Consider the following 22,660-nt stretch of genomic DNA (forward strand, 5'->3'; position numbering starts at 1 on the left):
CACCATGGATGTAGAGGCTCTCTACACAAACATCCCACACACAGATGGAATACAAGCTGTCAGGAACACTATCCCTGATGATGCCACAGCACAACTGGCTGCTGAGCTCTGTGCCTTTATACTTACACACAACTATTTCAAATTTGATGACAATATATATCTCCAGATCAGTGGCACTGCTATGGGTACCCGCATGGCCCCACAATATGCCAATATCTTCATGGCCGACCTGGAACAACGCTTCCTCAGCTCTCATCCACTCATACCCCTTCTCTATCTACGCTACATTGATGACATCTTCATCATCTGGACCCATGGGAAGGAGACTCTGGAAAAATTCCACCATGATTTCAACAGCTTCCATCCCACCATCAACCTCAGCCTGGACCAATCTACACGGGAGGTCCACTTTCTTGACACCACGGTGCAAATAAGTGATGGTCACATTAACACCACCCTATATCGAAAACCCACCGACCGCTATGCCTACCTTCATGCCTCCAGCTTCCATCCCGGGCACATCACACGATCCACTGTCTACAGCCAAGCACTGAGGTACAACCGCATCTGCTCTAACCCCTCAGACAAAGACCAACACCTACAAAATCTCCACCAAGCGTTCTCAAAACTACAATACCCGCATGAGGAAATAAGGAAACAGATCAACAGAGCCAGACGTGTACCCAGAAGCCTCCTACTGCAAGACAAACCCAAGAGAGAAACCAACAGGACTCCACTGGCCATCACATACAGCCCCCAGCTAAAACCCCTCCAACGCATCATCAAAGATCTACAACCCATCCTGGACAATGATCCCACACTTTCACAGGCCTTGGGTGGCAGGCCAATCCTTGCCCACAGACAACCTGCCAACCAGAAACATATTCTCACCAGTAACTGCACACCACACCATAATAACTCTAGCTCAGGAACCAATCCATGCAACAAACCTCGATGCCAACTCTGCCCACATATCTACACCAGCGACACCATCACAGGACCTAACCAGATCAGCCACACCATCACTGGTTCATTCACCTGCACATCCACCAATGTAATATACGCCATCATATGCCAGCAATGCCCCTCTGCTATGTACATCGGCCAAACTGGACAGTCTCTACGGAAAAGGATAAATGGACACAAATCAGACATTAGGAATGGCAATATACAAAAACCTGTAGGAGAGCACTTCAACCTCCCTGGCCACACTATAGCAGACCTTAAGGTGGCCATCCTGCAGCAAAAAAACTTCAGAACCAGACTTCAAAGAGAAACTGCTGATCTTCAGTTCATCTGCAAATTTGACACCATCAGCTCAGGACTGAACAAAGACTGTGAATGGCTTGCCAATTACAGAACCAGTTTCTCCTCTCTTGGTTTTCACACCTCAACTGCTAGAACAGGGCCTCATCCTCCCTGATTGAACTGACCTCGTTATCTCTAGCTTGCTTGCTAGCACACATATATATACCTGCCCCTGGATATTTCCATTACATGCATCTGAGGAAGTGGGTATTCACCCACGAAAGCTCATGCTCCAAAATGTCTGTTAGTCTATAAGGTGCCACAGGATTCTTTGCTGCAATTCCACAAAGTTCAAACTTACATCAACCTCATCTGAACAATATTACTATAATATATTATACACTTTTAGTATGCCCTATTAATCAAAGTGGGCATTTGTTCTCTTGATTGGAAGTTGTGTTATTAAACGAGAAGAATGCATCTCAACATGTGTTCCTTTGTAAGAGATGAATTTCATAATGTCTGCATGTTCAACTTCTGAGAATTACAGTAACTGACAATTATTGTGTACAAATTAAACATAAAATAAACTAACTTAGTCATCTTAAATAGAAAAACATTTCAAAAGGGGACAAGCAGTAACACCTGAAGTACAAGAATAATGATTTCGTACAGTATATTAGAAGCAGCAGCAAAAACTTAAAACAACTGGCAGAACAGTTGAACAATTAGCCATATGACCAACTTTGTAAAACATGTATTTCAAACTAGAGTCCCAATAATGGAAGCTTTACTATATGATCATAAATTAATACTACAGTATGGGATATTTTATGTGGTCTGAGTCCTCATGAAGTTAGTCTAAAAGGTAATTATAAATAGTAATATGATTACATTATTTTAAAATTGATAATTTCTATTAATATTTCTTTGCAGAACTGACTCAATTTTAAAGACATTTGAACAGTACAGTGCATAAATATCATTTCCTTTTTAGTTGTCCATTTCATTACAGTTGTCTCTTGTGTGCTTCTATAAGAAAAGAAGGTGATATTTTTGTGGTTGTGTATGTTCATTTCCCATGTGAATTTTTTTTTCCCAAAAGAGAAACTTTTACCAACATATTTCTGAACAATCACAGAAGTCAAGGCATGGAAATTAAATCACTATCAAGCAGCTACTAACTAGCTACTATATTACAGTTTAAAATTTGCATAAAGCACCAAATTCTGCTCTCAGTAAAATGTATGGAGCTCATCCAAGTCAAGATTATTATATGGGTGTAACCAAATATAGGGGTACAACTGATGGCAGACTTACAGAAAACCATTTTGAAATACTTAAAACTATTTTTATAATGTGAAGTTAAATATTTTGTACATGTTGTCAACTCAAAAAAAGATAGTGAGCCAAATTTAACCCTTTAAAGTGCATATGTGACTAAAGCCAGCCGAAACTTGGGTATTTCAGTATTTATTAATATGCTTTCATTCTGATTTGGAATGCAAGCAAAATTTCCCATTGAACCAGAGATTCTCAAAAACTTCATTTCATAAACACTTTAGTGTTCCTGAACAAAATGTGAAACTGACATTATTGTCAATTTTATGACTGCCATTCACTGAATAGCAGCCATGAAAATGACAAGAATGTTAATTTCACTTAGCTGCTCCACAGCAGAAAGTCTGCTAGCCTTTGGTTCCCCAAGCTGGAGCTCTAGGAGCTGCTAGGATTCCCACTTCAGACAGAGCTTTGAGGAATGAGAGGCATCCTGCAACAAAGTGGGGAGTCTAACAGCCCCAACATTCGTATGGTACATGTGCTACTATGGGTATTGGAAGTAGACCCATTGAAATCTTTACAATCAAGTAAGCTCTGCGTTTGCATGGGGTTTGTTTTCACTAAAAATGTTGTCAAAAAGACAACTCATTCAAGAGGAGGACCGGAAAATTGACCATAAATACATACAAATTTAAAGAAGACAATACTGAAAATTACAGTAAATCTCCTTGGAAAAAGAGCAAACTAACTAACTTGAATCACATGTGCACACTGAAAAGGTGTGGTGCACTGAAAACTCTTAAATTGTAGACTCTCACTTCAAATTTCAAGGTGGGGCCCTCATCCTACTTGCAGACTAGAGCACTCTCTAGGAAGAGGTACAAAACTAGACCCAAAAGCAGTCAATTTTGCAAGCAGACAGCTAGAGTAGGTGAGGTGAGTTGTGCTCCTCTAGTTTAGGAACCAGCCTGCTTTGCCTCTCTTCTTGCGATCTTGCAAGTTATCATTCCAAGAAATAAAATAGTGTTATGTTGCAATCTGCCAGCAACAATATTTCATGTTTTTTATCTAACTCCTCGGTGTGAATGCAATGACACATAATCAAAGGTTCCACATTCCCTACAAAAAGTTCTCAAAAGTTTAATTTTTTTTTTTTAAAGAACACCACTTATACAGGTACATTTTAAGGAAGAAAAGTAGCACTAAATAAAGCATAGAATTGAAAATATAATGCAACTTACAAGTTGACAACGAAAATAATATATTGACTAGATATAGCACTAGTTAGCTATATGAGGTAATATTATGAAGAATCTGTATGTTGACTGTTCACCTTAAGATTGGTTTACACTTACCAAGTTTTTTTTTATTGGTAGGTTTGCAGCTTTCCTTCTTGAAAGACTCAGTACACAATGGAGAATTTGGCCACAGAGAGCAACTAAAGATAAAAATCAACAAAATTGCATTAGATACATGTGACGTTGCACCCCATAATGCTTTATGGAAATATGCTTACGAATGTATATATGACATAACTGGACTATGGTTTATGCTACATATGCCATGTAACATCTCTCTGCAAAGGTTACGATCTACTGAATACATTCATCCTATTTGTATGCATGTATCATTTTTGTATTTGAAGTTATGAATATTGGCCATGTGCTTGTTTGATTTTAAGTAGCCTTAGTAAGGCATTTGGTCAGCTTCTTAAGAAAGGAATTTGCAAGTTAAGTGCCCAATCAAGAAGCACTTAACAGACAAGGGAACCTTGGAAGATTCCAATCAACATAAGAAGTCTACCTGGGGATGTTCAAGGTAGCATGTAAGCAATGGCTGCCACTTGTAAGGAACTGAGTCATGCATGGACATGTGACTTGCCCATGTGACTCCAAAACTCCATCTTGGAGCTGGATTCTGCATAGGAGAGAGGAGGGATCTTCACCAACAAGAGAAAGTCTATTTAAGCCCTTGGGAGACCCCACCATTTTGTCTTCAGCTGGCTCAAGAGACAGCCTCTCCACCCCAAAGGATACCTGAAAGAAACTGGAACAAAGGACAGTAACTACCAGGGTGAGAGTGATTGCTGGACCCAGACTAGAAGGAGGCTAGTTTGTAAAAGAGGCTTATTGGTACATCTCTGAGCATGAGATTTTATCTGTATTCATCTTCTTACTGTATTAGGCGTAGACTTGTGTGTTTTATTTTATTTTGCTTGGTAATTCACTTTGTTCTGTCTGTTATTACTTGGAACCACTCATCCTACTTTTTGTATTTAATAAAATCACGTTTTAACTTATTAATTAACCCAGAGTATGTATTAATACCGGGGGGAGGGGTCAAACAGCTGTGCGTCTCTCTCTAACAGTGTTATAGAGGGTGAACAATTTATGAGTTTATCCTGTATAAGCTTAATACAGGGTAAAACAGATTTATTTGGGGTTTGAACACCATTGGGAGCTGGGCATCTGAGTGCTGGAGACAGGAACACTTCTTAAACTGTTTTCAGTTAAGCCTGTAGCTTTTGGGGGAAGTTGTTCAGACCTGGGTCTGTGTTTGTAGCAGGCTAGTGTCTCTGGCTCAAACCAGGCAGGGCACTGAAGTCCCAATCTGCCAGGGAAAGTGGTCTCAGAGGTAATCCCAGCACATCAGTTGTCAGTTCCCAAGGAGTTTTCTGTGATCCGACCTGTCACAATACAATCTTCATATTAGAATATAATACTATAAGTTATATTTTTGGCTATCAGATAGAGATAGAGAAATACCAATTAGTGTTTTGCAAAGTGCAAATTTAAAGAATGCACAGTTGACTAAGTCTACCCCAAACGTATGGTGTTACAAGGACCACACAGGCACAGCCAAACCTGGCCTAAGATTAGAACTCCCAAAACATTACTCTAAGATGGGGGTGGGCAAACTATGGCCTGCAGACTGCCCTGCCTGGTACCCAAGCTCCTGACCCAGGAGGCTCACCCCCAGCTCCTCCCCCACTGTCACCCTCTCCTGCATTCTGAGCTTGCTCGCTCCACCGCCAGCACAATGCTCTGAGTGGCGGGGCTGTGAGCTCAAGGGGCAGCGCAGCTGCAGAGCCCAGCCTGACCCAGTGCTATGTGCTGTGTGGCGGCAGCGGCGTGGCCCATCCCGGCTTCAGCTGAGCAGCGCAGCTGTAGTGCCGCCAGCCACCTATGCTCCAGGCAGCGCGGTAAGGGGGCAGGGATCAAGGGGGTTGGATAGAGGGCAGGGGAGTTCAGGGGTGGTCAAGGGGCAGGGGTATGGATGGTAGTTGGTGGGGGGGAACAGGGAGTTGAATGGGGGCAGGGGTCCCAGGGGGCAGTCAGGAAGGAGGGGGGGTTGGATGGGGAAGCAGGGGGCAGTCAGGGGCAGGGGTTCCAGGGGCAGTCAGGGAGAAGGGGTGGTTGGATGGGGAGGAATCTGGGGGGGGGGAGAATCAGGAATGAGAGGACGGGTTGGATGATGTGGAGGAGGTCTGGGGGCAGTCAGGGGACAGGGAGCAGGGGGTGTGGATGGGGCAGGGGTCCCAGAGGGGCCATTAGGTAACAGGGGGTGTTGGATGGGGCAGGAGTCCCAGGGAGGGGGGCAGATAGGAAGCAGGGGCTGGGCCAGGACCCCTTCCCCTAACCAGCCCTCCATACAACTTACGAAACCCAATGCAGCTCTCAGGCCAAAAAGTTTGCCCGCCCCTTCTCTAAGAATTTTTTTTAAAAAACCCAATTCATTGCTATTTATTTGAATGCTAACTGAAGAGTCCAAAAAGACAGTATGGGTGAAATGCTGGCCCTACTGAAGCCAGCAGAAGGTCTGCCAAGGACTTCAGGATTTCACCCACTATATTAGCTAAACTACAGTATTTTACAGTGATAGGCAAATGAGTAAATTAATAAGATGTGATCATGGAAAAATAGAACCTCTAATGTGTGTTTCAGATTTAGAATACAAATCCATAGTTCTGTACACTGAGAAAAAATGAGAGGTTACTCACCCTGTGCAGTAACTGGAGTTCTTCCAGACACTCAATGCTTACACCTCATGCACCTTTGAGCTGAGATATTTGGTAGTACCACCTGTTCGGCCCACACATTTGCCCTACACATCCTTGTGCCCCAGACTGAAGCTATAAAGGGCTGTACAGTCAAAATGCCCTCAGTTCCTTCTCAACCGCAAAGTCCTCAATGGAATTGCTGAAGCAAAAGGGGAGGGAGGGCAGGTAGCTGAACACCCATGAGGACACACATCTCAAAGAACTCCAGTTACTGCACAGGGTGAGTAACCTCTCCTTCTTCAGGGGGCTTCACTTCAGGTGACTACTGAGCAGTAGCCTCAGGTTGAGGATGGGGCTTCAGAGCCACATCCACAGATAAGACTGCATTTCCAAAGGCAGCATCCGATCTTGAAGACTGGACTACTGAATAAGGTCTGGAAAAGGTACATAGTGGGTATAAACTGAAGTTCAAGTTGGAGCCTTGCAAATGTCCAGAATAGGAATACATTTGAGCAAGGCCATAGAGTTAGAGAGAGATCTCATGGAATGGACCAAATCCCTAGAAGGAGGCTGAATGTCAGATGATCTGTAACATGATACAGCACAATCAGAAGTCTCCCAGTCAAGAGACTCTGGGTGAAAACTGCTGAACCTTCAGACCTAACTGCAATGGACACAAACTGTCTGAGTGAATTCCTAAATTACCTGATTCCGCCCAGAAAAATGGTTAATGCCTTTCTAACATCCAACGTTTATAATGAAGCATCCTCCCTGGACTGATAAGGTTTTGGGAAAAAGATGGGAAGATGTACGAGTTGATTAATATGAAGCTCATATGACACCTTGATTAAAATTTAAGATGAAGACATAAGGAAACTTTGTTCTTGAAAAATACTATAAACAGAGGGCCCGCCATTGGAGCCTCTATTTCTCCAACCCTTCAGCCAGATGCAATGCGGCCATCTTCGTAGAAGAATTAATGAGTGAAGAGGTAGCCACTGAATCAAAAAGGAAGATTCATAAGGCATTTAAGTACAGATTCAAATCCCAGATTAGAGTGGGTTCCTTAACTTGAGTGAAAAGGTTCTGCAATCCTCTGAGAAACCTCACAGTTGTGGGATGAGCGAAAACTGAAATCCTTCAACTGAAGAAAGAGAAGCTGTTATAATTGTTATGTGTACCCTGATAGAACTTGTACATAATTTTGTCTTTTTAAACTCTGGAAGGTAGTCCAAAATATCGAGAAGGATGAGTGAGCGGATGGAAAATGTCTCTGAACACACCAATGCTGAACCTCTTCAACTTGTGAAGTTAAGTATATCTCATGGAATCTCTTCTACGGTTCAATAATACCTGTTGTACCTCCTCAGAACATGAAGTCTCTATTCCCATGAACCATTGAGAAGCCAAGCTTTGAGATGAAGGATCCTCAGGTTAGGATGAAACAGCCGACTTGCTTCATGAAAGAGAAGAGGAGGAATGGACAGAGGAGCCGTTGCCTGACAAACAGTTAGGTGAATTAGGTCTGTCTGGCCATGTCAGAACTATTAATATGATCTTGGCCTTGTCATGCTTGATTTTGTTTACCACCCTCAGAGGCAGAGGCATCAGAGACAGCCTCTTGTCCACAGAACAAGAAAGGCATCTACCAGTGAGAGATGGTCTAAGCACCCTTCCCGTCAAGCAAAGTCATTTGCACTTCTTGCTGGCAATGATCTATATCTGGAACTCCTCAAGTCAAAGATTTGATTGAGTATCTGAGAGTCCAACTCTCACCTGTAGTCCTGAAACTCCCACACAGACCTTGTTTGGGTCTTTCTAACAACTGAGAGAATCACAAACTTGACAAGGTACCAACACCAGCTTGCTCAGACTGTGTTTGGAGTATAAACAGTCCTGAGCCAGCTCTGGAAACATTGAAGGTGTAGCCTGGCACCAAGTGTCACAAAGGTACATGCTGCCATGTGTCTGAGCAGTTGAAGCAAATTTCTTATTGATGTCTGTGGGCTGATTTGAATCGTTGAGATTAAAGCTGTTAACATCAGGAACCTGACAGTGGGCAGGTAAGCCCTGACTGATATTGCATCTAAGGAGGCCCCTATAAACTTTACCCATTGCACCAGGGTCAAAATAGATTTCTTGATGTTGATCTGCAACCCTAGCTCACAGAACAGGGACCTTGCCATCCTTAATGCAGAAAGAACCTCACTGAAGATTGAGCCTTGAATACCCAGTCATCTAAACACAGACATATAGTTATCCCCAGTTGTTCGAGGTAAGCTGCAACCCCTGCTAACATCTTCCAGAACACCCTGGGGGCAGAAGAGAGACCAAATGAGAGCACTCAATACTGATAGTGATCTTGATCATCAATAAGCAAAGGAATTGCTTGCGAGATGAATGAATTGTGAGATGAAAATAGGTGTCCTGAACATCAAGGGCTGACAACCAATACCCCAGTTACAATGATGCAATTATCATTAAGAGAGTCACCACCTTGAATTTTTGAGATTTCAAAAAGTTATTTAGGAGTCTTAAATTTAAAACAGGTCTCCATCCCCCGTTTTTTTCAGGACCAGGAAACAGTTGGATTAGAAGCCTCCTCCCCTCTGTGCTCAACTGGAACTTTTCTATCACTCCTATACGCAGAAGGGAGTCAACTTCCTGACTTAGGAATGACTCGTGAGAAAGGTCCCTGATGAGCAACAGGGGATGGGGGGAGAGGACACCAGGAAGGGCACAAAAATGGGTGGAGTACCCCAATCTTATAACTGATGGCCAGGGGAAGGTCTTGGCCTGGATCTGATACTGAATGGAGAGAATGTTCCAACATTAAGAGTCAGAGTCTCATCTCTGAATTCTTTATAGGCAGAGCTAAGAAAGCAGAGCAAACAGAGCAATTTTGAGGGACATACGACTCCTCCAAGCAGTGGATGCACTGACCAGGAGAGCTTTCTGGAAAGAGAGGCACCGTTTGAAGCCTAGAGAGCCTGACATACTTCAGAACAGTGATCTGAGAAGGTTTCTCCCCTTCTCCTCAGGAGAAGGGGGAAGGAATTGAGACTAACCCTTCAAAATACAAGCTAGTTAGCTCACTAGGTATAAGTAAGTAGGAACGGTAATTAGTTTGTAGTTTTGAACAGAAAGGCACACTGCCAATCTGTCTCAGGACGAGGCAGCAGAGAAGGAACTCAGGGCAGTTTGACTGCACAGCCCTATGTAGCAGGAAGATGTGTAGGGTGCATGCATGGGCCAAACGGGCTCTACAACAAAAAACTCTGATCAAAGGTTCGTGGACTATAAACACATCTGAAGTGGAGCACCTATCGGGACACTACTAGAACCACCAAATATTTGAAACCATCCCATACCTTGCGATAACTGAAAGCCTCTTTTCCTTTCCACATAAGAGAAAATCACTCTGCTGAGATCTCATCAAAGCAGCAAGGTTAATTTCCAGCAAAGCAATCGTATTTTCAAACATCGAAGTAAGCAAGCAGAAAACCTGCAGAGACATGACCATGACATAACATTCCCCTCACTTCAAATTAAGCTATAATTCTAGATAAACATTATTGATGATAGCAGAAAGTGGGGGATTATTCAATGCCATTCCGAAAACTGCTCATAAACCAGTAACTGATTTTATTCGGGTGGATCTAATCCATTTAACAAAGGGTTAAACAGTATTCAGGAGGGCAGCATTGTCTTCCTAAACATATGTTCAAACTGGTTAAGGAACTTAATTGCTTCACAAACTGGCCTGCATACCTGGGGTGAAGTGTGAACTCTAACCCCCTTACAATCCTGATACCACAAAAGTAGCATGAAAAGGAAGTATCTAGGAGGAAATTCCAAGGGTCTTCAAGGAAGTCAATTTATATCAAGATCCTGGGCTGAAGGGATGAGTGAGCAGAAGTCATCTTTAAAACAAAAACCGCTCTTGTTTTTAAGCAGGAATAAGGCCCTTCGCTCAGCTCACAGTCCTGTGGGTAACAAGCACTGCAGCAAATAGGCCATACCAGCAGGAAAAACTCACATGCCCTAAGTAACAGGGCATGCTTTTTTGATGTGGTGCACAAGCTGCCACCTTATCAAATAACTTTCAGAGCTCTCTCAAAAGGATTAAGAGGGATCCTGCCCTGCAGCTTGCTTGGGAACAGGGCTGGCCGTACCATGAGGCGAACTGAGGTGGCCACCTCAGGTGTCAGATTGGGGGGGGCGGCGCCACTAGGACCCAGAGTGGAGACAATTGTGTCTGCTGCTGGTGCATATGTATTCTCTCTGCTCTAGATGCACAGAGATGGTGGAGTGCTGTGCTGGAGGAAGGAGGGCACAAGAGACATAACAGGCAGGCAGGAGAAAAGGTGAGAGGCAATAACAGAAAGCAGCAGGAGCTGCAGGGAGAGAGAGGAGGAGGAGCCTCTTATGTACCTCTATAGCACCCCCAGGAGCTTGGACTGATTAACACCAGCTTCTCAGGGATCTTCCTGTTTCCTGCTGCTTCCCTGAACCCACTTGAGGAGAACAGGCAGTCAGCTGAAGTAGTAGGAGCCAGCTAGGCCCTTAAAAACACTGATCTCTTCCCTCACTCAGGCCTTGCTACCAGTCTGCTTATTTGTCCCCTTTAACTGAGTGTTGAGAGCCACTATAGCTGGCACAGAACAGCAGTCATAAGTGAAAGAAGAACACACCCTTCTGGGGAAGCATTCAGAAAAAGAAAGCAAGCAAAGGAAGCTTTTCTATCTAAGCAGCAAGGAGTTCTCCTGAGATACACAGACACAGATGTTCACGGGGAGCCTTCCAGCCTCAGTGAGGATCTGAGTGGTGAGGAGATGCCTGATCTTCCAGTTAGTCAGATTGCAGGTGACCTGGCAGCTACTGCAGCATCCATATCTCCATCTCAAATGGACGTAACCATGCACATTCCTGAAGAAAAGTGTAGATCAGAGAAGAGCATGGTGGAGGTGCAAGAAACAGCTGCTGCTGAATTTAGTTCCTTAAGTCTAGATGATCCAGGACTGTGGACTCGCTTGAACAGTAACCTGATGGACTTCCTTGTACTGCATAGGCCACAGCAAGTGAAAAACTTCGTGTTCCCCAAAGACAATGAAAATAGACGTTTCCATCCAAACACATTACTGGCATGAAATCCCTAATGGTGACAAAGTGAAGAGGCCATGGCTTATGTACTCAAAAATCCAGAATGCCGCATACTGTTTTTGTTGCAAACTGTTCCAGTCTAACATTCCAGCCACATTAGGTTCTCCAGGAACAAAGGACTGGAAAAATCTGGCTAGAAATCTGGCATGCCATGAGAAGACAGCAAATCACCAGAGAGCATTCCATAGGTGGAAAGAGCTTGAGATGAGACTAAGGGTAAAGGCCACCATAGATGATCAGCATCAAAAGAAGATTGCATCAGAGTCTCTATATTGGCAAAATGTTCTGAAAAGGCTCATTGCCATTGTAAGAATGCTTGCTACCCAAAACCCAGCACTGCATGGCACTTCAGATCAGCTGTATGTGCCAAACAATGGAAACTTCCTTAAAACTGTGGAGCTGATGGCTGAATTTGATGCTGTACTCCAGAAGTATCTAAGAAGAGTCACCACCCAAGAAATGCACACACACCACTACTTTGGAAAAAACAATCCAAAATGAGATCACACAGTTACAGGCAACAAAAGTCAAACAGACGATTGTGGCAGATCTGAAGTTAGCAAGATATTACTGTTATTCTGGACTGCACACCTGACATCAGCCAGATGAAACAAATGACCTTAATGGTGCATTTTGTAACAACAACAGAACCTAGTGAAAATGTCCCTGCAATGGTGATTGTCAGAGAGTATTTTCTAGAATTTATTGACATTGATGATACTACAGGAGCTGGTATGACAACTGTGCTTCTTAAAAAGCTGGAAGATACAGGAATTGTGACAGCTGACATGAGAGGTCAGGGATACGATAATGGTGCCAACATGAGAGGAAAGAACAGAAGAGTGCAGACACAGATCCCAGAGTTAAACCCTTGAGTTTTTTTTGTCCCATGCAGTTCTCATTCATTGAACTTGGTGGTCAGTGATGCAGCATCAGCTTCTAGTGAAGCTGCTGAATTTTTTAATGTAATTCAAAGCATCTATGTATTTTACTCTGCAACAGCTCATCAACGGCAAATTTTGAAGCAACATCTGGGAACATCCTCTCTGACACCGAAACCACTGAGTGCACATGATGGGAAAGTCGAGTGGAGGTGATAAAGCCTATCAAACACCAAATTGGGAAGACAGATGATGCCATAGTTGCCATTATAAAGGATAATGCTATGACAGGAACTGTTTGTGGGAGAAAAGTGGCAGAGGGAAATGGAATCACCAGAAACATACATAACTTAAAATTTCTGTGTGGCTTAGTGTTGTGGCATGACATACTGTTTGAAATAAATGTTGTAAGCAAGAGACTCCAAGGTGTTGACCTTGATATATCTGGAGCAATGGAACAACTGGACAAAGCAAAGTCATACCTACAGTCTTACCAGTCAGATGAGGGATTTTAAAACGTTTTGCAGAGTGCATAGAAGTTGGCAGAGGAACTTCACACTGAAGCTATTTTCCCACCCATGCAAGAATACAAGAGAGTCACCAAAGATGACATTTTCATTATGAGGCACAGGATAATCCCATAAGAGACCCCAAACAACAATTCAAAGTTGAATTCTTTAACCAGGTGCTAGATTGTGCAATACAGTCAGTTGAAGAATGTTTCATACAGCTCAATGAACACAGCAGTATATTTGGGATGTTGTATGATATTCCAAAACTCCTCACTATACCTGAAAAAGACCTACACCAGCAATGCAAGGCACTAGAGACAGTGTTGGCACATGATGACATGCGCAATATTGATGTGAGAGATTTAGGTGATGAACTGAAAGCCCTTTCAAGTTACATTTCAACAGGATCAACTCCAGAGGCTGTTCTGGAATATATGTGCACAAATAAGATGATCCCCCTCTTTCCAAATGCTTTTGTTGCTCTGCGCATACTTCTAACACTTCCTGTAACAGTTGCCAGTGGAGAAACAGCTTCTCCAAGCTGAAGTTAATAAAAACACATCTACACTCCACAATGACACAGGATAGGCTGGTCAGCCTTGCAACCATCTCAACAGAGCATGAGCTGGCCCAGACTGTGGACCTTCAGAAAGCAGTTCAAATATTTGCAAACAAGGCAGCATATAAAGCACCACTTTGATTATTCAAACAGACAAAAATGCCAGTGTTTACTATGCAGACAAGAAACGTTACATTTGCTGTTCAGATGTTTGAAAGTTAAGTGTTACTTAACATTTTTGAACAAGGCATTTTAAGTTGTTAGTTCTCCTTTATTGGGGTAGGTAGCAGAGCAGTACCATGAGAGGAGTAGAATAGGAAGAAGGCAGAACTGAGACTTTTCAAAGTTTTGGCTCAAAGGAGGGGGTATGAGGGAATCATTTGAGCTCTCTGCCTCAGGTGCCAAAATGTTGTGGGCTGGCCCTGATTAGGAAAGAGAGAGGAAGACTGCTTATATCTTCTTCCCCACCAGAGCACCTGCCTCATTTGGCACAAACCTCATAACTGTCTGAGGTTCATACCAAAAACTAGACAAATCTATAATAGTATATATATGGTGGGGATTTTAAAGTTACTCATTGACTATACAGTAGAATCATCAACTACCTTCAGTAAAAAGTACTAGACAATTCGCAGCAAGGAAAACAAAAATTTATTCAGCATGCTTTCAACATTTTGATATCAAAACTTTAGAAAATAAAGCAGAGAAGTTTAAAACTAATTGAACAGTATTTGCACTGTCCACCTGAACGTTACTGAATACTTAATAACTTGTTAAACAAACATAGTAATTGTGTGCTTACCTTCCCATTAACTGCCTTCCTCATTAATGCGCATGATCCAGCAAATTGAATGGTGAGGCCACTGTAATCTTTACCAGAAAAATTGTAAAATTGTATTGTCTCTTTTGTAACAGGAAATTAAATCAGAAAATATTGGGTGCAAATCACTTCTGTACTAATTTTACACCAGTGTAACTCCATTGTCTTCAGTAAAGATACTCCCAGTTTACATCAGTAGAAGAGCAACATGAACAAAGCCCTTATGTCTAATAATCATAAATAAATTATAAAATTAGATATAAATTCATTACTAATAATTACATAACAGTGTGCTAGTGCAACTGATCAGCACAACTAGGAAAAGGGACAGCATGTGAATTATAACCACATATTGATAAGGAGCCCTGGCTTTCAGCCTTATGCAACCATTTTTGTATACCAATACTTATATCATTCACATCAGATCAGAGGGGAAAAAATAAATACTTATGAATCATATCAAACTGTAATTAAATATTTTATGATTGTACCTTTATAATGTAAAACAGCTTCTAATTCAAAGTTTGCCAAGTTAATTATGAACAAACCAGTAGAGCTTCCTATCCACAAACATCTGGCATTTACTGCAGGAAAACTAATTGTAAACAGAAGAAAAAGAATTATCTGTAGGTTTTCCTTTTTCTCACTTAAGATACACACAAACTGCTTTGTTCAAGATATTCCCCATTCCACCACCACAGAAACAAAGAAAAATTGCATCCCAAAAAAATGAAACTGGGCATTACAACATTAAATGGAGATTTTTTGAAAATACAAGTAAATTAGAAAAGTTGACAGGCTTTGAGAAGAACAGAAATATTTATGATTTTCTGTAACAGCTCAAAACGTTTAGGTTCTGAAAGAGAGAAGTCAAATTAATCATAATACAGTTCAAACAAACGAAAAGTTGAATGGGAAAAGTATGTGTTTCTTTTATAGTAGTGAATCAACATTTACGACAGTTTCTAAAATATAACAATTACAAAAAATTACCACACTGTATTTCTAAGATTTCTACTAATGTATTTTCATTTTTAAGACTTCCTCCTATTCCTATTACTATGAGTGGGCTGTTTCTCATCTGGTGGAGTGACATCCTAAGAGTAGAAGTGGTCAGAAATTTTCCACTGGAAAATGCTGATTTGATGTAATTGAAATGTTCAAGGGAAACATGCCAGTTCCATCAACATTTTCAGTGGAAGCCAGATATGCTGGCAAGCTGGCCTGTCCACTTGAGTAGGCAGGTTGGCAGAAAATTAGGATCCCCAGCTAGCCTGCTCCCGAGTTGCTGACCTAGTGGGCATGCTGCCTGGCTCCCCAGCTGCCCAGCGCCCCAGCTGCCCACCAGGCAGGCAGGCTGCCCCAGAATTCTAGCTGGCTGGCTTCTGGGTGGGCTCCCTGTTTTTCTATATTATACCAACTATAACAGAAAATTATCAATTACTAAACAAAATACCAGTTAGACCCATTACAAGTGACCAGATAGAATACTGGTTGAACAAACCATGTACCAATTAAAAACAATTAGACTATCAATTACTATTCTAATACCAAGTAGCCATTATAGTACTAATTACCAGTTAGCAATTTATATAAAAAAAAATAATCAAACATTTCATAATATTCAAACATTTTGACTTTTATATTATATTATATTATATTATAAAAATATATAACTAACGTCTAATTGACAGTCATAACCAAATAATTTTGATAGTATTAAAATAAAACGTAAATAATATCAAAACAAAATGTCATTTCAATTTATTTGAAACTAAATGAGGGGATTTTGTTCTGCAGGAAATTTCAAAATGTCTGGTTTTTTGGTTGTTCTGATTCTTAAAATATATAGACACATTTTGGAATTCCTCATACAATGGGAATTTCAGTTTCTAAACAGGTTTACCTAACAGACATTTGTGAATGCTACTGTCAGACTAATAAGAGGTTAATAAAACAGCAGGCAACCACCAGTTTCTCTTTAACAAAAAGTTTTCTAGTACACAACCTATATGATCTCCACTGATCCTGTGACCAATAGTCCTGGCATTACTCCCTAAATCAGATACTGTATCTAGTATCCTGTCATGATTTGTTCTTACCAAGCAACTATAAGGTGCTCTGCCAAATTTTTTTAATTCTTTTGCTTAATATTTAGGATATTTTCTATGTACATGTAAGGTTCATTTACAAATAATTCTTAAGAATTAATATTGCTGCACACACTTTAGTGAACCACAATAAAATGCAAGACCCATTGAGTACAGAAAGTTGTCATGTTTGCATTGTAAAAGCCAAATAAAATAAGGGCAAGAACTATAACGTGTGGGGAAAATATTTTCCTGCAGAAAGTTCTCAAATATTTTGCAAAACCTTCTTAGTAAAATCCCAAATTTCTCCAGGTTCTTTCATTCCTCCAATAATATCGAAACAATGTAGTCAAAATGCACGTTTTTGGTGAATCTTTGTGGACCACTCTCTCTCTCACTAACATACATTTTTACACATGAAACTGAAGATTTAATAGCAGTGTTTTTTCTAGACTGAGTGCTTTGTCAGATCTGCACTTATCCTTTTGCTTTTCAGAATAAACTATAAGTTCCTTCAGCACCACCCATTAAGAATCTGATCCAGAGCCAACTGACTTAGGGAATCTTTCCACTGACAACAATGGCCTTTCTATCAGACCCTAAAAGGAAGACTGAGAAAAGATTGTACAGTTTTCCAATACTTCAATAATTAAAAGTCTAAGATGTAATCAGTGAAAATGTAGTAATAAAGTCATGGGGGGAAAAAAAAACCACAAAAAAACCACACACACCAATGATGCTCCAAGACTCAGTTCAAATTATAGGAAAAAACAGAAGGCAACCATGAAAGAACTTGAAAGATTGAATGATGTTCTAACACCAATTACTGAGACTACTTGTTCAGTAAAATACTACTCAACACGAATAAGGATGACTGAATCTGGCCTGTTATTATCTATTTAAAAAAAAAAAAAATCAGGATTTGCTCTCTGTTTATTCCACTCCTTGTGCCACTACCAGAGTGTGTGGTGAGGGGGCAGTAAGAGCACCAAACTGGGTTTAAAATGGAATTTAAAATAAAGAATACAATTTCACCACTTGACAGTGCTAAACAAAAACACAGCACTTTTTTTTTAATTATTGCATTTTGCAATAATTGAGAGGAACAATGTAATATCTCTATATAAAAAGAATATATGCAAACACTATGCATATTTGTATATACCCTTAATTTTACCCACCTATAACATGAACCCAGCAAAGATAATTTAAAGATATCTTTGGACATAATCAGGATATGAGAAGGGGAGAACTTGCATGAATTAAGGAAAATGCCACCCTAACAAAGCCAGAAAAAACCTAGAATGTTCACACGTGTTAAGGCAGTAACACTGGAAATTTTATAAAATGAAATCCACTACTCAAACACAGAAGGCAAGGGACCAGACTGATCTGTTGCAATTTCAGCCACTACTCTTATGGAAAGAGCTATAACTGAACTACAAGGCAATAATCCCAAAGAATGAGAAATGTGCTTAGGAAAAATATAAAAATTTGTTTATGACAAAGACTAACAATGTTCTGATGTCAAAATAAACAAACACCTGGATCAACATTTTTTAAAAATTGTATTCCATATTAAAAAAAAAAATCAATAGATGTTTTAAGTACTGCTTATGAAACAAGAGCTCAAGAGTTGAAGTGAGGAAATGGAAAAGCACGAGACTAAAGTTTGGTATGCAAATTGTCACCACAGATGTGCAGCTTTTCCTTTTTTAAAAACAGTCAAACCCTGTCTTAAGTATTAGAGCATGAAAATATTTTATTCGTGGTTTCTGATGCTTCTGTCATGTTCTAGCTAGAAAATATGCTTTTATTGTTCAGTCCTTAGCATGTGGGGACTTCTACTTTAAAAAATTAATTTTAAATTAGCAGCTATGTTATTCTGTTATAAAAAGTGAACACTGTACATATGGGACTTGATTCTCATCTCATACCAGTTTCACGCTGGTGAAACTTCATTACTTCAGTCGACAGACTCTTGATTTACAAAGATTTTGAGAGGAGAATTAGACACTCAATCTTTGTAACAAGTTTTTAAATACCTTGATATTCAATATGATGGATTACTTTAAATCAGCAATTTCCATATTACATAGGAGAGTTAGACATTTTACACGTTCCAAACCATTTTCCATGCCCAGAACAACGTCACATGAATATCAACCAATAAAAGACAAGGCAGAGGTCTCCTATGCCTGGTTCACAAACAGTCTTTGTACCAGTCTAGCTATTTCATTAGGAGTGTCATTTTATTATTTTTTTCTTTTAACTGAAACAGTTATACTGGTACAACCCATTTAATTGACACAGTTATAACAGTACAAAGGTGTCTTATATTGCTACACTTTATTTCCCTTCCCACACAAGAATCTGCGATACCAGTACATGCGCTTTTATATTGGTAAAACTGTGACTTTGTCTACACTTGTGGTGATGTATGTACAGACCGCAGTGAAATGCAGGCTGTATCCTCACTCACTGTAGTGTGTAGCTCTAGCGAGGAGCTGCCAGAGCCTTTCCCCACCACCGTGAAAGACGCCAGTAGTGGGAAAAGGCTCCAGCATGGGGGAGGCACATAACACTCCACTGCTAGACCTGGGAGGCACTGCTTGGGCATGTAGAGAGCCACGTAGGGTACATACCCTCAGGTTCAGATGTGTAGGGAGCTCTACTCACCTAAGCCATGTCTCACCATCTACACTGCTGTTTATACACATTCTAGCTGAGCATGCAATGTCTATATTTTGCATGTGCTGCAAGTATAGACCTACCCACTGCATCTACACTAGGGAAGTTATACCATTTCAACTATACCAGTATAGTGAAAGTAATACAACTAAATAAACCTCCACTGTGGAATACTAGCTCTTAGAGAGAAATCTGGTAGAACTCCCTATATTTAGATTGCCTAACATTAAAATAATAAATAAATTAATAATAATAATCTTGTGAGGGTTTTTTTTGTTTGTTTTGAAGCTGTAATACCTCCATTGTTCACTGCAGATCTTTGAAGTTTGGCAAAGGCAAATTCCTGTGGTTAGAGATATGTTTTTCCCACGGCATTTTTAAATCAGCAGGACTGGACAATTTACACCCAAGAATATTAAAAGAATTAGCCAAAGAGCTCTCTGAATCATTAATGCCAATTTTAACATATTGTTGAACATTGGATAAGTTCAAGAGGACTGGAAAAAAGCTAAATGTTATACTAATATTTAAAATGGGACGACCCAGGGAATCATAGGCAAATTAGTCTGACATCAAGCCAAGGCAAAATCATGGAAAGTCCACCATGGGACACTAACAGTTGAATTAAAGGATGGTAGCATAATTAATGCCAATCAACATGGTTTTATGGGAAATAGGACTTTCACGTCTGATATCATTTTTGGATACTATCACGAGTTTGGTTGATAAAGCTTACAGTGTTGTCCTAATATATTTAGACTTTATAGACATATATGACTTGTTTCATAAAAAAACCTCAAGCTTTGTTAGAACTTAATACCCTCCGGACAAGTCTACGCTACAAAAATAAGTCAACCTAAGTTACATCAATGTACAACTGCAGCAGTAATTAAACCACTTTCAATCGGTTTCAGTGGGATGTTGGTGGAAAAGTTCTTTAAAAAAAAAAAAGAGGTAATGAAATAAAAAGCTACACTTACAAACATTAAGGATGTGACTGTAACTGACAGAAGAAAGTAAGTGAAGCTGCCTCTTCATCTTTAATTTGACCTTTCCTACGTACTGCTGCATAGGCGAAACATAAGATTACAACAGATCTGACCCCTGAACATTTTTGGCATAAACAGGGAGAACCTGAGTAGCAATCTTGACTATTATTGTCTTGCTTTTTCGCAATTTGCCTCAGGCCCTTTAAGTGTGGTTGAATTCTACATACTGTGTCCAGGAGGCACCCACTTACTTCACAGATGTGCTCCCTCTCTGTATTCAGAGTCTTTGCTGCTAACTTTAGAGATGAAATTTAACAAAAGCTTACTTTCACTGCTGGCAACCCGGCAGAGAAAACAGAACTATCAGAGAGGCAGCTGGATTCTATTCCTTTTTGTACATCAACAAAATAGTTTATAGAGTCCAACTGCAAGGCCAGTGAGTTACACCTTTACAGCCCTACTGAGAGCAATGAGTTTATACAAGTGTTGCCATGGGCACCGTTTGGCCTGCAATACGTGAGAAGGAAAGAACCAAGCATGACTTTTAGATTCCAAGATGAGTTTGCAGTGCAGATTAAAAAGAAAAGAACTTTTTACATCTAACAGAGCACTGTTGATTTTGAAATGGAGAGATCATAAAAATGGAATCTCACAATACCTCTTTAAAAAAAAAGGATTACTTTTCAGAGTAGAAGCTAATTTTGTAAATTATTTTGTATATTCTGCTTAAGTAAGAATAAATTACTAGAGCTTCCATCTCACTGAATGAACGAACTAATGTTACTATTGTATCATGAAATTAGAATAGCTTGCAGTCAAAGTAATTTGAGAGCCAAAATCAAATTGTTGGGCCTGGTTTTCAGCCAAATAAATAGTCAATGATAATTTATTGCACTTACAACTTTTCTTCTTTGCCTAAATTTATTGATTGGTCACAGTGTTCAATTCTGAGGACTGGCAATGTTGTTTCCACTGTTTCTTCTGGTCTCATGTCATTTGTGCTGTACAGCTTAGAAAACTTCTGTATTTGATCTAAAGAAGACAGACATAGACTATTATCAGACTAGTGAAATGGATCAAACATGACTGAAATGGAATAAAGAAGTAAAAAGGTTAGCACAGTGGTAGCACAACGTACTGGCATGAAGAGAGATCGCATTTAGAGGATTTTGCTCTAGCAGATGGGAATATCAGAGCCAGCACACTAGAAACACCTCATCCCTCTCTGGAACAACACCACTCTATTTTGCTATTTTAGGGTGACTGGTCTCAGAAACCTAGTCCTGTCATTATCAGATGGAAACAGTCACTATGCCGCAGAGAGACTGATGTGGGAAGAAAAGCAAATAGCAAAAATAAAGATGCTTAGAACTTTCAGAGGAATTAACAAATGTTTATTCCAGTTATACATGCAATGAATAACTCAACAGGACCCAATTCTGCTCTCCTTTGAAGGTAAACCTCTCACTGACTTCAAAGAGAACAGTATCTAATCCACAAAGCACAGCATTTCATATACACAAAGGGCAAGCTTTGTCCTCCTAGATACACGGGCTTAACTCCTATTGAAGTCAGTGAGAGTTGTACATTAAAATCTGAGGGCAGAATTCAACTAATGGTGGTTATAAAGAGAATACATTCAGTAGCATACAATATGAATGAAAGCATAACATAGAAAAAAGTGTTCTAGAAACATCACAATACCTAATTGTTGTCTAGATTTTCCGGTTTTGCTGTAGAATTTTTCTCGCTCTTTCTTTAAGTTTATATGTACCACACAACGGTACTGGTGTCCACTGAGCAAACTGAAGATCCAAAGCTGAAGGAGGAGGACAGAATCAGTCACAGCATCAGCTTTTTGATACTGATAACACTCATGCACAGTGTGGAGGTAATATTTAGTGTTTTGTCTCAAGTTTATCAGCCTAATTAACAAATTAATACCATTTACCCCTCACAGTGGAGCATCTCATTGCTTAAACAGCAGATTTTAGGAAATTTTAATATCACAAGTGCAGAATTTGTAACACAAAGAGTCAATCACGTGTATTCGTGTTTTAACATGTGACTAAAGATTTTCAAAGCCAGAAGGCAGTTAGAAGCCTAATCCTCATTTACTTTCAATGGGAGTTAGGTGTCTAACTGCTGTTTGTACCTTTGAAAATCTCCATCATCTTTTTTAAATGATTATAAAATGTTACAGAAACCTTTGGAAACTTGCATGTGATATCTCATTGGCTCATATATGTCCTTTATTGCTTACACTTTCTAGACACAACAACAGTCTAGCCTTTCATTTTCTCCACACTCCTCTGAACTGGTGCAGTGGGTGAATAAAGCATTTTATGGCTATAGTAAGACTTTTTCAAAAACAATCTTAAAGATTGACTAAACTACAGATTACCACAGATCTCAATTTGCAAGGA

The 22,660-nt window shown here is 40.2% G+C and overlaps 1 protein-coding gene across 5 annotated transcripts in view; it reads right to left on the reverse strand.

The window, feature by feature from the left end:
* The window catches only part of WDR27 (WD repeat domain 27), a 220,288-nt gene that overhangs the window by 167,289 nt on the left and 30,339 nt on the right, over positions 1 to 22,660 (reverse strand). For all 5 annotated transcript variants that reach the window (XM_030556801.1, XM_030556800.1, XM_030556799.1 and 2 more), the window contains 6 exons: positions 21,939 to 22,053; positions 21,134 to 21,266; positions 14,956 to 15,059; positions 14,447 to 14,514; positions 9,901 to 10,034; positions 3,885 to 3,967 (listed from right to left, as the gene is read on the reverse strand). In XM_030556801.1, coding sequence (XP_030412661.1) covers positions 3,885 to 3,967; positions 9,901 to 10,034; positions 14,447 to 14,514; positions 14,956 to 15,059; positions 21,134 to 21,266; positions 21,939 to 22,053 — 637 coding nt within the window. The remainder of the gene's footprint in view (positions 1 to 3,884; positions 3,968 to 9,900; positions 10,035 to 14,446; positions 14,515 to 14,955; positions 15,060 to 21,133; positions 21,267 to 21,938; positions 22,054 to 22,660) is intronic.

Source organism: Gopherus evgoodei, chromosome 3 (assembly GCF_007399415.2).
Source record: "Gopherus evgoodei ecotype Sinaloan lineage chromosome 3, rGopEvg1_v1.p, whole genome shotgun sequence".
In the NCBI taxonomy this organism is placed as follows: Eukaryota; Metazoa; Chordata; order Testudines; family Testudinidae; genus Gopherus; species Gopherus evgoodei.